Here is a 15,538-nt window from a genome sequence, read left to right as displayed (position 1 = left end):
AAAAAAATCAATTAGCAAACTATTAGTAAACCATAAGTACACCATTAAATAAAAAAAATAATAATTATTGAAACAGGAAAATAAAAATAATTACATTAGAAATAAGACCGGCTTCTATTTCAGCAAGATCAACAGCTTTGGTAAGACCCATTATTTCAACTGAATCAAATGTACTAGGAGTCCCTTGAGTACTTGATTCTAGAAGATTGAAAGTAGGACGACTATCAACAGAATCAGCCTTACATAAAAAAAAAGTTAATAACCATATAAAGCCAGTAAATAATTTAATAAAAAATACCTAGAAAAAATTACCTTTTTGCTACGTTGTCTAACTTTTTCATTCTCTTTTGATACATCATTACCCTCATCAACTTTCTTTTCAGAACTTTCACCATCCTCACGATCTTTGTACGCATAATTGAACCTCTCGTCAACTGCATTCCCATAGCTTGAGCCATCCATTCTCTCATCATCCTTTTTTATATCACCTGCTCTGTCATCTCTTTCACTCTTATCATCTGTCATGTCATCATCACTATTTTCGCTATCATCACTTTCCTCTCTATCGCGAGTCTCATTCGGATCAACCTTATCCTCACTGCCGCTATCATCGCTGTCATCAGTATGGTCATTCATATGATCCTTAGAATCACCGACGTCATCACTTTTCGGTATGTCAGTAGGATCGTTCGCATTACTTTCCACTTTCTTATTCTTCTCATTCTCATCACCCTTGTTATCAATGCTTTCTTGATTCACTCTCATCGAATGTTCACTAACAGTTTCTTCTGAAGAAGAAACAAGACCACGAGCATCCACCTACACAAAAGATCAAAAACATAATATAACAAGGTAAATAATGAATTACATAAAAAGTTTACTAACTATAAAACAAAGGATTACTAAATGTTTACCTCGACAGTATCTCGACGAGCAGCCGCAGTGATTAGACTTTTCAATTCAACCAATTGATTCTTGACATCAAAGAATTCAGTCTCTATGAATGTCTTGATAGCAGCAAACTCATTGAACATCTTCGACTGATTCAAAACCAATTTATTAATTTTGGTTTTAAAATTAACTCCTTCACTATCCTCTAGCTCCATTTCGACTTTACGCTTTCCTTTTAAAAACAGCCCCTCTAAGTTCAACAACGTCCCCTCCTCATCGGTTGGTGTAATATTGCATAATTTTAACTGAACAAAAAAAGACAAACAACATAAAAAACAGTTAAATAAACTCAGCTACGTGATAATATACATACTGTTAAACAAATTCTATTAAATAGTTTACCAATAGTGTTCCAACAGTGTTCCAACAGTATATGAGTGTTTATTAACATAAATATATAAAACCAGGGTTTATAAACAAACTCTATATAATTTAATTAAAGTATATAAAATATAAACCTGTTCAGCAGATTGATCAAAGAGGTTTCGGCACAAATAAGACCAACTCTGAAGAGTTGTAACCTTCCAACGCAAAATGCGAGGAATTTCAGTTCCACAACAAGAAGCTATTCCACCTTCGAGAGCAGGGCAACACTCGAAAAACCAAGTTTGGAAGGCCAAAGAGAATCTGTCATATCGGCTTGAAGGTCGGGTATCAGAAGATCTCGATTTTTTCTTTAAAAAATCACAGTTTTTCCATAAACTGAGTTTACTTTTTAAAAACTCCAAAGTAGCATGAAACAAATCTTTTCCCCATGGGAAATTTTCAAAGTCACCACTACAAACAAGGTTAAAATGTGCATCACGAACATTTGACTCACTTTTGTTATTATATAAAAATATTTCAATGAAATACAAGACAGCCATTTGAAAAGCCTCTTCCTCGTTACTCCAACGCTTCGAAAGAAAACTATATTCCAAAAACTTTTTTGAAACTTTCTTTATATTTCCAAAACAGTTAGTTTTAAAATCAGAAGTCTCATTTTTGTACAACTTGAGATCAACACTACCAACACATTTCAGTCCAGTTATTAAAGCAAATTCATCAATAGAAAATTTTAACAACTGACCAGAAACTTTGATCCATAACTCATAAAACACAGGCTGTTTTACCTCTCTAAGAAGCAAACAGTGGATCAATTGGCCTTGAATTAAAAATTCTTGCATATTTAAAAACTTTCCAAAACAAGTTTGTGAAAATCTCTCCAAAGTTTCAGGGGTTAAATTCTTTTTAATATTAGAAATGACATCGACACCCTTATTATGAGAAACCTTTGAATGAAAATGATCTTCAGGCCTGATGAAAAAATCCCATTCCTGAACAAATGCAAATAAAAGAATACAATATATTATAAAAAACATAAAAAAAACAAAAAAAAATAGTAGACTAAAAGAAACTAGTTAGTAAACCTATCTTAAATTTGAAAAATAAGAAAAACCAAACATAGCAAATACAAACACAGAAAAACCACAAAACTCAATAGAAAACCATTAACTAACATTAAGTAAACTATAAAATAGGTTAATAAATTGTAAAATTAGCTATTCAAAATTAATCATAACCAAAACAATTAAATCAGAAAAATATTGCGATATATGAAAATTAAAAATTCCTAAATCCTGAAATAAAATTTTATTTTTAAAAATTATTGCTAAAATCAACAAATACACATAGCAATAATCATTAATAAAAGTAAAAACACAGATCAAAAATAAATAAAATATCAAAATTATTAAATAACTAACAAAATACATGAAAATGCAAAAAAATTAAAACTATAAAAAGAACAAGTCACCTTAACGGTATGCACAGCCTTTGAACTAGAAGGAAGAACAGATTTAGCAATTTTTTTTTCGAAACTATAACATTTTCGAAATCGTCGTCGTCGTCTTCAACAACAACTCTCCTTTTGTGACCACTACTCTCAGCAAACTCAATCTTTCGTTTGCTTGAAGGATTCTTAATTTTAGGCATTACAGCCGTAGATTTAGGAGATTTTTTGGAAACAGACCTAGTAATCACCATAGTATAGAGAAAACTAATAAAATTGAAAAATGAAGAACACGATGATTAAGTGTGGAGAAACAGTTGAGAAAATTGGAGCGGTTGAAAAAGAAGTGTGTGGGATTCGAATTTCAAACACATGCAAACATGAATGCTTAAATGTAGTGAGAAAATCAAAGTTTTGATATAAACTGTAATCCTCTAAATGTTTAACGGTAAAAAGAAGAGAAGAAGTTATTAATCGTATATTTCTAATGAACTGGACCGGGCTGTAAAAGTGAGAATAATTAGGCCTTTGGTGGTGCTGGGCCTAATTTCCTCTTTATATATCTCTTAGTTCGTATGATAAAATGGGCCGTATTTGGATTTTATACAATAAACCCAATTAATAAGCATGTCGTATTCGTGTTTAGGCTAATAACACTTTGTGTCTAAACATATATGACCCGCACGGATGAATTGTCAGGTCTATTTAGAAATACCGCCTTGCCTCTCTTTTTATCCGGCTGAAAAATAGCATATTTGATCGGCTATAATGGTTCCAACTAAAAATTGAACCGAGATTGAATGTTGTTTGATTATTTTTCAAGTTCAATTATGGCTAAGATTAATAATTTTAAGTATTGAAAATTTCAGTATTTAAAGCTTTTTTAGTGAATACTGAAATTGATTTTAAATAGGGTTAATTACATATAAAATCACCACCTTTACACGAATTTTCAAAAATAACACGACCTTTAAAATGTGTCAATTCAGGGCATCACCTTTCATTTCTTTTCAAAAACAACATGGGCACGTTTTTTGATAAAATTTTGCTGACTTGGACACTCAATGAGAGTGCCACGTGTCACGCCACGTCAGCAAAAATGCCACTAAAAATGTGCCCGTGTTATTTTTGAAAAGAAATGAAAGGTGGTGCCCTGAATTGCCACGTTTTAAAGGTCGTGTTATTTTTGCAATTTCGTGTAAAGGTGGTGATTTTATATGTAATTAACCCTTTTAAATAAGATGGTCTCCTTAAATTGATAGTCAAAGTTCATTTTATATGGGGGCAGGGGTGCTAGGATTTTCCCTGCCATAGACCATTAGGATTAAAACTTGTCTTTTAATTATTCTTAATTATCACTAATTAATCAAATTTGAAGCAATCACAAAAGCGGTGGTACAAATGATATGGTAAGTTTATGTTAAGACAGAAGTATAAAAAAAGCAAATATGATCAATGTGTGTATTTGCATAAGCTATAAGATGATTCTTTCATATATCTTCTCATTTATGTTGATGGTACGTCGATAGCTTTGAGGAATAAAGGAGAAATTGAAGGCTCAACTCACTCAAAAGTTTAAAATGAAAGATTTTGAAGGCAAGAATATTCCCAATATGGAAATAAGTAGAGATAGAAGTTTGGAAAAACTTTGTTTGCCACAAAAGGAAATATTTGAAAAGGTACTAAAATATTTTGGAAAGAATGAACAATCAAAATTAATTGAGTACTCTACCCGTTTCACATATGAAGTTGAATGAGTGTTTATTTTAAAAGAATAATGCGAACAAGAATGTGTGTTAAAGGTTCTATATGCAAGTGTTGTAGGCAACTTGATGTACGTTATGATAAGTATAATGCCTGACGTTTACAAGCATTTGGGATTGTGAGCAGATATATATTTATGCACTTGGAAAGAAGCATTGACAAGAAGTAAAATGGATTCTACGATATATTCTGAACACTATAAATATTGGTCTAATATTTGTCCAGGACAAAAAATATGGTCAATATATAATTAGGTATTATGATTTCGACTACGCTAGTGATTTAGAAAGCGGCGATCAACTATTGTATATATGTTTAATCTAACAAAGGTGCCGATTAGTAAAAAATCTATTTTACTGTCAACAATTGCTTTGTTTACCACATAGGTAGAGCACATGCAATTATTTAGGCAATTAAGGAAGCATTTGTCTAATTAACTAAATCCTAGCCTCTCTTATCTCTTTTTTTCTCTGAAAAAACCCTAGCCGTCTATAACTCTTTTCTCAATTCTTCTTCGGCTGCCGTCAATGGTTTAGGTAATGCCATTGACGGTAGCCATCTTTTCTTTTATGTTATTTTAATTTCATATAGTATAATAATTAGCCAATTTTTTTTCATTTTTTCTTGATGGATTAACATTTATCGACGAAGCGCAAATGCAATTGAAATTTCATAAATCAAGAATCGAAGATAAATTGGAGATCTTTCAACAACAAAGATGATAGAAAGTGAAGTTTGTCATGGTGGAGATTTGTTGGAAATGACTAATTTTAGTATACTCTTGCATTGCCTATATATGAGACGTGTGTTGTAACACCACACAATATTATGAATATCCATTTATGTATCTTATTAATATTTAACGGTTTAATATCTTAAAACTTTCTAACCTTTCATCCTCTTTTCAGTTCTACCCTGACGTTGCAAATCTGTCGATTTTACCCTATTTTACATTTTTTTCATTTCAATTGTACTTCAAAGCATAAAATTGACCTTTTTTTTTATTTGGCAAAAATTATTTAAATTAACCTTTTTTGCATTAGATTAACTTTTTATATTAAATTGACCATTTTAAAAAAAAATTGAAATTTTGTCAAATAAATAAAGGTCAATTTTATGCTTTAAGGTACAATTGAAATGAAAAAATACAAACTGAGATAAAATTGATAATTTTTCAACGTCGGGGTAGGATTGAAAAGGGGATAAAAGGTCGGAGTTTTTTAAGGCATTAAGCCATATTTAACAGGCATGAGCATATGAATAAAATTATATAACCTATGAATACGAATTTATGTAATTAGAAGATATAATTACGAGTTATTATAATGACAAATATATATCGTAAGACTTAATGCACTTAAAGAAAAATGACTTATTGGGAAGTATTAATTGAAATAATTGAGAGTTAGAAAATAGAATGTGGATTTGGTTAAATCTCGTATATACATGGATAAGAGATTATATATGCCTTTTGTTATCTATGCATTTTGTCTCATGTATTACTAAAAACTTTATTTTTCGTGTGAGTTATTTATATGAGTTTAAATATTTTTCAAACATATAATATCTTTTTATATAAAAAGTATTAAGTGTGAAATAGTTCGACGTATATCTATTTTTTTTAGGAGTAAAGCGATAAAAGTTTCTTTAACTTGTCAAAAAGAGTTTTGATACATTCTAAAACTTTGGCCTCACTTGGTTAAAAGGAGTATAACTTTCCGGGAAGTTAATTAGTAAGGAAGTTAGTGTGGAGAAAATTAATATTTTTATTGTTTGGTCACTTAGTAACTTCCCGGGAAGTTGCACTCTATTTTTAATTAATTAAAATATAAAGATAATATTACATTCAATAACTAAATTGACTAATTAAATGCAAGATTATAATCGTATTATCATTAACTTAACTAGGGAAGTAGAACTTACCAAAGTTTTATTAGGGAAGTCATTTCCCTAATTAAAGGGAAGTCAACCCTTCAACTTCTCGGAAAGTAAATTGATAAAAATGAACCAAGTAAGAAAAATATGCTATTTTTCGGAAAGTTAAACTTCCTTAGTGAACTTACCTTCAACCAAATAAGGCCTTAATTTTTTATTTTGATAACAAGGAGGGGCATGTGCCCTCCTTAATTAAAAAAAAGGCCAAGTAAAATTTATTTTAATTTGTACATATTATCTAAAAATAATATATGCCGACCCTTTTGGTTTTTAAGAAATTTAATTTTTAATATTATATATATATAAAAAATATTTTCCCCTTTTAATTTCAATCTTAAACTACGCTACTACGAGAATGCAGGCTTATTGGGTCTTGTACGGTTCTACAAGCGGAATTATGGGGAGCTTTTGATGGTCTTGCGATCGCTTGGGATAGAGGGTTCAGGGATATCATTCTCGAAATGGATAGCATGCTTGCGGTCGAGGCTATTTGTAGGGAGGGTATCATGGTTAATGCTAACACAAACCTGGTGAATGCTATCAGAAGTATGGCTAAGCGTGACTGGAATGTTACTATCTGGCATGTCCATCGTGAGGGAAATCGCTGCGCCGATAAAATGGCTAGCAATGGTTTTGCTCAGAACCTAGGCCTTACCATCTATGATGGCATGATAGACGGTCTTCTCAGCTTCGTTTCGGACGATATTGCGGGCATATGTTTACCCCGTATGTGTAGATCTCTTTAGAGTTCTCTGGTTTTGGCCAGTTTTCTTTGTATCAAAAAAAAAAAGTACCTCGTCGATATTAATTTTATTATTCATATTATAGCTAATTGTTTTGCTTTCACCACAATGTAATTACAAACATAATCAAAATTGAGGGGCTTAAATAAACTATTTTTCTACTTCTAAAAATTCCCAAAGAATAAAGGATCAATTTCACCCCTTAACTTGGCGCGAAATATATATAGAAAATCAATCTCAAAACAATCGGTAAAAAAAAAAAATCAATTCTTTACATTTTCTTATCATTTTCACCCTTTACCAGTAGGATCGTTTAGCAGTAGAAGAACACATTGATTCTGAAAGCTTCTTTATGTTGAGATTTTCTCATTAAAATTACAATTCATTATTCAATTTGGTGATTTAGTATATGCTTTTTGATTTAGGGTTATGTCTAATTAGGGTTTTGAATTATTGGCTCTCTCTAACTTCCTTTAATTGCATTCCGATCATCTAATGCGATTCTTAGGTTAACATTGTTACGACCTCTGTGCATCATAATTATTAGTATATGATTTTTTAATTTCCAATTGTTACTAAGCCTATTTTGTTGCATTCCCTCACTGTTTCTATAACTAATTGTATGCTAATTGGTTAATTGTAACATTTCTTGATTGTGCTTGTTAATACAGTGGTAAGATTGGCTGCAATCTTTAATCTTTTATTCAGATAGTACTAAACATACAAGCATATATGTCAATGCGCCAACAACTTTATTTCTTAACTCGATATCCATCTTCATCTAGTTGATGCTGCACGGAAATTATGGATTCACAAAATTAGGTAGCGAAGATCATTCAATAATACACATAGAATATAAAAATAACGAGGAATACTTACGCTTGACAGTTGGTGGTTTTGGAGATGGGAATATTGATGTCAGCACCGCACTTCTTGGGGAGGGAAGAGGCAGCATCGTCCTTTATATTGGGGTAATGAGCAGCCGCTGTCTTAATACATTCGCATGCAGCTCGCTTATCGGCTAGAGTTTGAGCAAGTGTCTTAATGTTCTTGATCCCAGCACAGCATGAAGCAGAAGGAGAAGCGTCTGCTCCTGTCAGGAACGGAATGCAAGTGGCCAGAGACGAGTTCACTTGCCCGCAGTCCACAGCCTCTCCCGGAACCACCAATTGAACAACGGCGAGCATAACCAACATAGAGATTGCTACTGCCTTCATGTTTCCGCTACTAGCTCAGGTATTCGAAAGTGCTCAACTAACTGAGATTTTGAGCTTGTGTTTTGGAATGTGGTCGATGATTAAAATATCAAATGATACATGGTATTTATAGCCTCCCAAGAGATTTAAAGTTAGAATTTGTGGGTTAGGAGTGATGCATAACATTTGCATTTCAGTTTTATTATTTTGGCTTCTTCTCTGCTTTAAAATGTCACTTGCTCACCTTTAACTGTAAAGAGAAGACACGCTTTTTGTATTCTTCTAACAGTTCTGATAAGATTACAGCCAATCTTGATATTACATTGATTTTTTTTTTAAAAATTGCATCATGATCAGGGTCATTCAATCTGAAGGAGTCGATGATTTAGAATGCCAATTTGAGTATATACTTGTTAAAGATAGATTTACTCATTGCTGCCACTTTCATTTTTGATATCTAGTGAATTCCTAAATGTTTGTTGAATTGAAAAATTTAGATTGGTAATTTTATGCTTTACATGAAGAATTATTCTGACATCGATATGGTTCTGCATTGTACTTGTTTGTTTCCATGACCATGAACCTGATTATTGGATGCAAGAGTATAAAAAACATTGCTGTTATGTTTAATGATGACAATTAGAGAGATTTGTCCAATTCAGAATAGATTGGTGTCCAAATTAATTTGGTTTGGATCTAATTGGATGTTTTTTTTGAAGTTTCATATATTACTTTTATGGAGTAATTTTAATTAAGGTTTTGATTGGAAACTTTTCAAAACTTTTATCTGTCAATGTGTGATTTTAAGGATTTAATTTTAATTTTTTATAAAATTAATTGGATCGACTTTTAGTTTTGTGATCAAGTGTTAAATTTGAAAAATTATGTGGCTTTTACTAACATGACTTGTTCACACGATATGGGAGCACTGCCTTTTCTAGATGTTTAATATCGGTCTTTGCTTCATTCACTTTTCTTCAATTGCTATGATTTGTATTTGTACTCTTTTAATATCTGCTGTGCAGCTTTAACACCATGCTCGACAACGTTGCCAACATTTCAGTTGATATTCGCTCATGTGATCGAGTCACTTGTCTTGTTCCTGTAAGAACAAATCTTGCTGAGCTACTGTTACTGTGATATTATTCTAACAAATTCTAAAAGTTGTTCATATTCTGTTCACCAGTTTTCTGACCACTATAATGGTTCTTCTTTGTAAATTTGCTCCCAGTAGTCTTCTGGGATTAATGACTCATGGATTCTATTCTTTTTTTTTTTTGCTGGTAATGATTGGGATCTTGTTTTTTTCTATTCGAGTTTTATGACAATCAACTTTTGGCATTCATGGTCTTAATTCTTGTTTGGCATTGCGAACTGTTTACATTGATCGGGTCTCTCCCCCTCTTGCACGAACTTTTCTTTTTCTTTATATGTGGTCTTTGGTTGATGGTGTGTTTAGATGGAACGATTATTAGATGGACCTAATATACCAAGTAAGCTTGTGAACTTTTCAGTGATAGCGTGACATGTGGCGCAATTGAACGAAGATGACCAATCAACAAATAATATTTAATTATAGGCAGAAGGTACAAAAAAACCCTCGACTTTTTCTCAAAAGTACAGATCTGCCCTTTTACTTTTTTTAGGCACAATTAAGCCCTCGGGTTTTTAAAATTGAACAATTAAACCCTTGTTGTTTTAAAATCGAACAAATAAGTCCTTTTAGTTTACTTTTGGGACACTTGCCCCCTCAAATTTTCGGTAAATATTTTAAACATTAAAATACATTTTGAACTTTTTTCCTATATGATTATGAGAGACATGTTAACCATTAACGAGTGTTTCTAATAATGCTGGATGAAAGGGGTTATTTGTTCTATTTGAAAACATTAAGGGCTTAATTATACCACAAAAAAATAAAAGGGCTGATTTGTACTTTTGTGAAAACTACAAGGGCTTTTTTGTACCTTTTGCCTTAATTATAATAAAAAAAACCACTAATTGATGTGGTATTGATTGGTTGGTTAGTTTTATTCAATTACGCTATGCATCCCACTATCCATGGTAAGTTCATCTAGATTTCTCGGATAGATGGCCATCATCTGGGTTAAATTAGCCAATGTAATTACTGTGATTGCTAAGTTCATTTTACTCTACTCCACTATCAATGGACTCTTCAGCTCTACCAATTTTTGTTCTTCAGTAATATTCTAATAACGATATTGTGTATATGCCATCATTTTGCAGCGTGCGGACACCAATATCAATGAAGTTCTTTCCATGCTTATTTTTGCTTTATTTTCTGGTTTTTCACATCTACTTCTTTTCCTATTCATATGGTATGGATCTACTCTATTAAGTCTGGTTTTGCTTTGTAGTTTGACTATTCATTTTTATCTGAGGATATTGTTCAATTTATTTTCCAGGTTTTTTGTACTTGGCGCTCTCGATCGCTGCAGCATTTATGCAGCACCTCATTTTATACTTCTGGAACCGTTTTGAGGTAACAATTATAATACTCTTTTGCAGTACACAATTTTGAAATTTGAACATTGTTTCTCTATTTGCTGCAAAAAGTTGATTATTCATGACAGTTTGATCGCCATTATTTGGCATTATAACTTTCTTATCAAAAAAACTTAAATATCAAGAACTTGTACACAATGAGCAATTTAATACCAAAATTAACTTTTTCCTCAATTAATCCTTTGAATCTGCTAACTTTTATCAATTAGACGAAATGTGGTAATTTTCAGAACAACTGTAGGGTGTTAATTGACCAAATATTTGGATTAGCTGATCAAAATTAACAAGTTCATGAGGCAACTTGTTAATTTAAAGAGTTAATTTTGGTGTTAATTTTCAACGCTTGTAAATTTAAGGGTGAATTTGATATTTAAGTATCTAAACATGTGCTGTTTCTATACCTGATTTTAGGTTTGAAAACATCATGTATTGTATGCTTATTGGTTAAATGTAATTTTTTTGATTGTGCCTGTTAATACAATGGTATTGCAATCTCAACTCAACATTGGCTGTAATCTTCAATCCTTTATTCAGATAATACTAAACATACAAGCAAATATGCCAACATCTTTATTTCTTCGCTCGATCTCCACTTTCATCTAGTTGATGCTGCACGAAAATTATGGATTCACAAAATTAGGTAGCGAAGATCATTCCATAATACACATGGAATAGAAAAATAACGAGGAATACTTACGCTTGACAATTGGTGGTTCTGGAGATGGGAATATTGATATCAGCGCCGCACTTCTTGGGGAGGGAAGAGGCAGCGTCGTCCTTTATATTGGGGTAATGAGCAGCCGCTGTCTTAATACATTCGCATGCAGCTCGTTTATCTGCTAGAGTTTGAGCAAGAGTCTTAATGTTTTTGATCCCAGCACAGCATGAAGCAGAAGGAGAAGCGTCTGCTCCTGTCAGGAACGGAATGCAAGTGGCTAGAGACGAGTTCACTTGTCCGCAGTCCACAGCTTCTCCCGGCATCAGTAATTGAACAATAGCGAGCATAACCAACATTGAGATCGCTACTCCCTTCATTTTTCCGCTACTAACTCAGGTATTTGAAAATGCTTAACTAAGTGAGATTTTGAGCTTGTGCTTTTGAGTGTGATTGATGAGTAAAATAACAAATGATACATGGTATTTATAGCCTCTCGAGATTTAAAGTTAGAATTTGTGGGTTAGGAGTGATGCATAACATTAGCATTTCAGTTTTGTTATTTTGGCTTCTTCTTTTCTTTAGATGTCACTTGCTCACCTTTAACTGTAAAGAGAAGACAAGCTTTTTGTATTAACAGTTTTGATAAGATTATAGCCAATCTTAATCTTTACATTGTTTTTTATTTTTTAATTTGCAGCAAAATAGGGTCATCCAATCTGAAGGAATTAGAATGCGAATTTGAGTATATACTTGTTAAATATAGATTTACTCATTGCTGTCAGTTTCACTTTTTATCTCTATTGAATTCATAAATTTGTTAAATTGAAAATTTCAGATCAGTAGTTCTGTGCTTTACATGGAGAATTATTCTGACATAAATATGGTTTGCCATTGTACTTGGTTGTTTCCATGATCATGATGTGTAAGTATCTGATTTTTGGATGCAAGAGTACAAAAAATTAACATTGCTGTAATGTTAATGATGAAGATTAAAGAGATTTTTCCAATTCAGAATAGATTAAATTCCAATGAATTGAGGGTCAGTGGTATACTTCAATTCTTAAACTTATAAAAGTAATGTAAATAAATTTTTACTGTTAGTTGCTGTCAGTTCGGTTCAAAATAAATAGTACATGTACAAGGGCTAAAAAGTATCGTAAAGTCTGGTTTTATAAATATCATATTAAGTATAAATAAAAATTATATTACAGAGGGACTCTGTAAGATGGATCCACCATTTTTAAAAGAGAAAATTAAGAAAAGTACTCTCCTTTTGAAAATAATATGATTTTCTACTTCAACAAGTAAAAAATAGAGAAAATATTTCCCTATTTTAATATTTTTATTTTTTTACTCTAACACCTATTTATATTATAATTATATCTACCTTTTATTATTATTTTACTCTAACCATATTTGACAACTGTCATTTTTTTTCTCTCTCCTTTTCTCTTTCTTTTCTATTTTTTTTCTCCTTCTCTGTTCTTTTTTTTCCGCCATTCTTTTTCTTTATTTTCTTTCTTCTTCATCATTCCTTCTTCATTTTTAATTCTTCTTCATTGTTAATTCATCATTCTGCCGCTGCTCAGCCGTTTTTCATATTCAATTTTAGCGTTTTTTCCTTGACTCGTGGTGATTAATACGATTTGTTTAACTTTCAGATCTAATAAATTACTCTTGAATTTTCTCAATTTTAGATCTAAAAATCTGCATTAAAAACGTTTTTATACACAAAAAATAATTTTCTAAAAAAAAACTGCTTCTGATTATCATATGAGTATCATCACTGCATTATCATGCAAGTATCATAACACTGCAGAAAAAAACAATTTTTTTATTAAAAAACAGCGTCTGATTATCATGTTATTATCGTGTCGCATAACATTAATTATATGATTTATGATAAGGTTAAGATAATACAAATGTACGATAATGATAATAGTATGCTAATGTTTTTATGATAATATAATGATAAGCTTATAACAGTATGATATATGATACTTACATGGAATTTTTTTTATAGAAATAGTGTTATATGATAATGTTTTATCATATGATAACGAGATGATAATATTTATGGTACATATATGATAATATCTATGATAATGTATGATAAAATAGTGTCTGATTATCATGTCGTTATCATAACATTGGAGTATGATAATTAGATGATAATGAATTATGATAAGGTTATGATAACTGGATGATAACGTACGTGAAATTAGAATTAGAAAAAGATTCATGACACCAGTATGATAATCAGATGATAATAAAATAATAAAATTATAATAATATTATGATAATATGATACTTGTATGTAAAAAAATTACAAAAAAATTATGATAATGAGATGATAATGTAAAAATAATATGATACCTGTATGAAAAAAATAATTACAAAAAAATTATGATAACGAGATGATAATGTGAAGATAATAGTATGATTATATGATACATGTATGAAAAAAACAATTACAAAAAATTATGATAATAAGATGATAAAGTGAAGATAATAGTATGATAATATGACCTTATTATACTTCATTATCATACTATTTTCTTCACATTATCATCTCGTTATCATAATTTTTATATAATTATTTTTATATAGGTATCATATTATCATACTGTTATCATAATTTTATTATTATGTCGTTGTCATAACATTATTATTTAGGTACAATAATACATTATCATCTCGGTATCATATGATTATATTATGATAATGAGATGATAATACAGTGATAACAACATGATAATCAATTTTTTTGTAGAAATTTTTTCATTATACAGTGTTATAATAACAACATGATAATACAGTGATACTCATATGATAATCAGAGACTATTTTTTTTTTTTTTTATAAAAAATCATTTTTTTTCTGCAGTGTTATGATAATCATATGATAATCAGATATTGTTTTTTTGCAGAAAATCGTTTTTTGGGCAGAAAATCGTTTTTTTCATGTAGATTTTTAGATCTAAAATTAAAAAACAAATCAAAAGTAATTTATTCAGATCTGAATGTTATAAAAATTGCAATAATCACCATGAATTAAAGAAAAGTTTGCTAAAATAAAATATGAAAGAACAGTGCAACAACGGTGGAGCGATGAAGAAACGGCAGCGGAGCGATGAAGGAACGAAGAAGAAAGAAAGAAAATGGAGAAGAAAAGAAGAAATAAAAAAGAAGAAGAAAATTGACGAAGAAAAAAAGAAACAGAGAAAAAAAAGAAGAAGAAAAAAAAAGGGTTTTTTACATAAATCCCCTAAAAAGTTGACATTCTATTGTTTATACCTCAGAATTTCAGATTTGGCAAAAATCACTCAAAAAAATAAAAAACTTTCTACAAATCACTCATACCCCAAAATTTACTTAAAATAATAAAGGAAAGGACAATTATAACCTCCACACACCAACAGAAACGTGTGAAACAAAAAGGAAAGAATAACTTTCCAAACAAACAACAATAACATTCTCCTTCTTCAAGCTCCTTCAATAACGCCATTAATGATGAATTTAAGCAGAATGTGCTTCCTCTTCAAACAATAAGAAAGCGATCTCTGACATTATCAACGATACTTGAAAGCTTCAAAATCAAGTTCATATCAGGTTAGTAATCAACTGTGATTAAGAAATTTTTAATTTACATGAACTGGTAACATCTCTATAATGAAATTCATGTTCTGAAATCATTACTCTAATCAATAAACAAGTAAATTATCTGTATTCTAACACATTGAATTGTTTGATAGCATAAATTGCAATGAATTAAACAGAATCGATTTCTGTAAAATTTATCTAATTCTTCAAAGAACTTTTGATCAATTACAGGGTTTACAGGTTTTATTTTTTATTTTCAAGCTTAAATAGGTTTATATAAAAACAAGTTTTATTAATTTCAGATCTTACACTTTAAGATCTATTTTCAAAAAAAATGAATTTGATTTGAACTTAAACAAATTTTAAATGATAAAATGCTTTAATTTAATAAC

General features: G+C 30.6%; 3 protein-coding genes across 3 annotated transcripts; all 3 read right to left on the bottom strand.

The window, feature by feature from the left end:
• Positions 1-7: 7 nt before the first annotated feature.
• LOC126661550 (uncharacterized) lies at positions 8-2,976 on the bottom strand. Its single transcript, XM_056104101.1, has 6 exons — positions 2,818-2,976; positions 1,410-2,267; positions 915-1,196; positions 313-819; positions 95-238; positions 8-19 (listed from the first exon to the last, which is right to left on the bottom strand). Exons 1-6 carry the CDS (start codon positions 2,974-2,976, stop codon positions 8-10), a joined length of 1,962 nt encoding a protein of 653 aa, XP_055960076.1.
• Positions 2,977-7,969: 4,993 nt separating this feature from the next.
• On the bottom strand, positions 7,970-8,595 carry LOC126660412 (non-specific lipid-transfer protein A-like). The gene has a single exon (XM_050353898.2). The coding sequence runs from the start codon at positions 8,379-8,381 to the stop codon at positions 8,040-8,042; it is 342 nt and encodes a 113-aa protein (XP_050209855.1). The 5' UTR covers positions 8,382-8,595; the 3' UTR covers positions 7,970-8,039.
• Positions 8,596-11,504: 2,909 nt separating this feature from the next.
• On the bottom strand, positions 11,505-12,056 carry LOC126660413 (non-specific lipid-transfer protein A-like). The gene has a single exon (XM_050353899.2). It carries the CDS (start codon positions 11,919-11,921, stop codon positions 11,580-11,582), a length of 342 nt encoding a protein of 113 aa, XP_050209856.1. The 5' UTR covers positions 11,922-12,056; the 3' UTR covers positions 11,505-11,579.
• Between the last annotated feature and the right edge of the window lie 3,482 nt (positions 12,057-15,538).

The sequence above is a fragment of the Mercurialis annua genome, linkage group LG8 (assembly GCF_937616625.2).
Source record: "Mercurialis annua linkage group LG8, ddMerAnnu1.2, whole genome shotgun sequence".
Taxonomy (NCBI): domain Eukaryota; kingdom Viridiplantae; phylum Streptophyta; class Magnoliopsida; order Malpighiales; family Euphorbiaceae; genus Mercurialis; species Mercurialis annua.
Note: the sequence above shows the minus strand (reverse complement) of the source record. Positions and strands in the feature narration are given on the sequence as shown.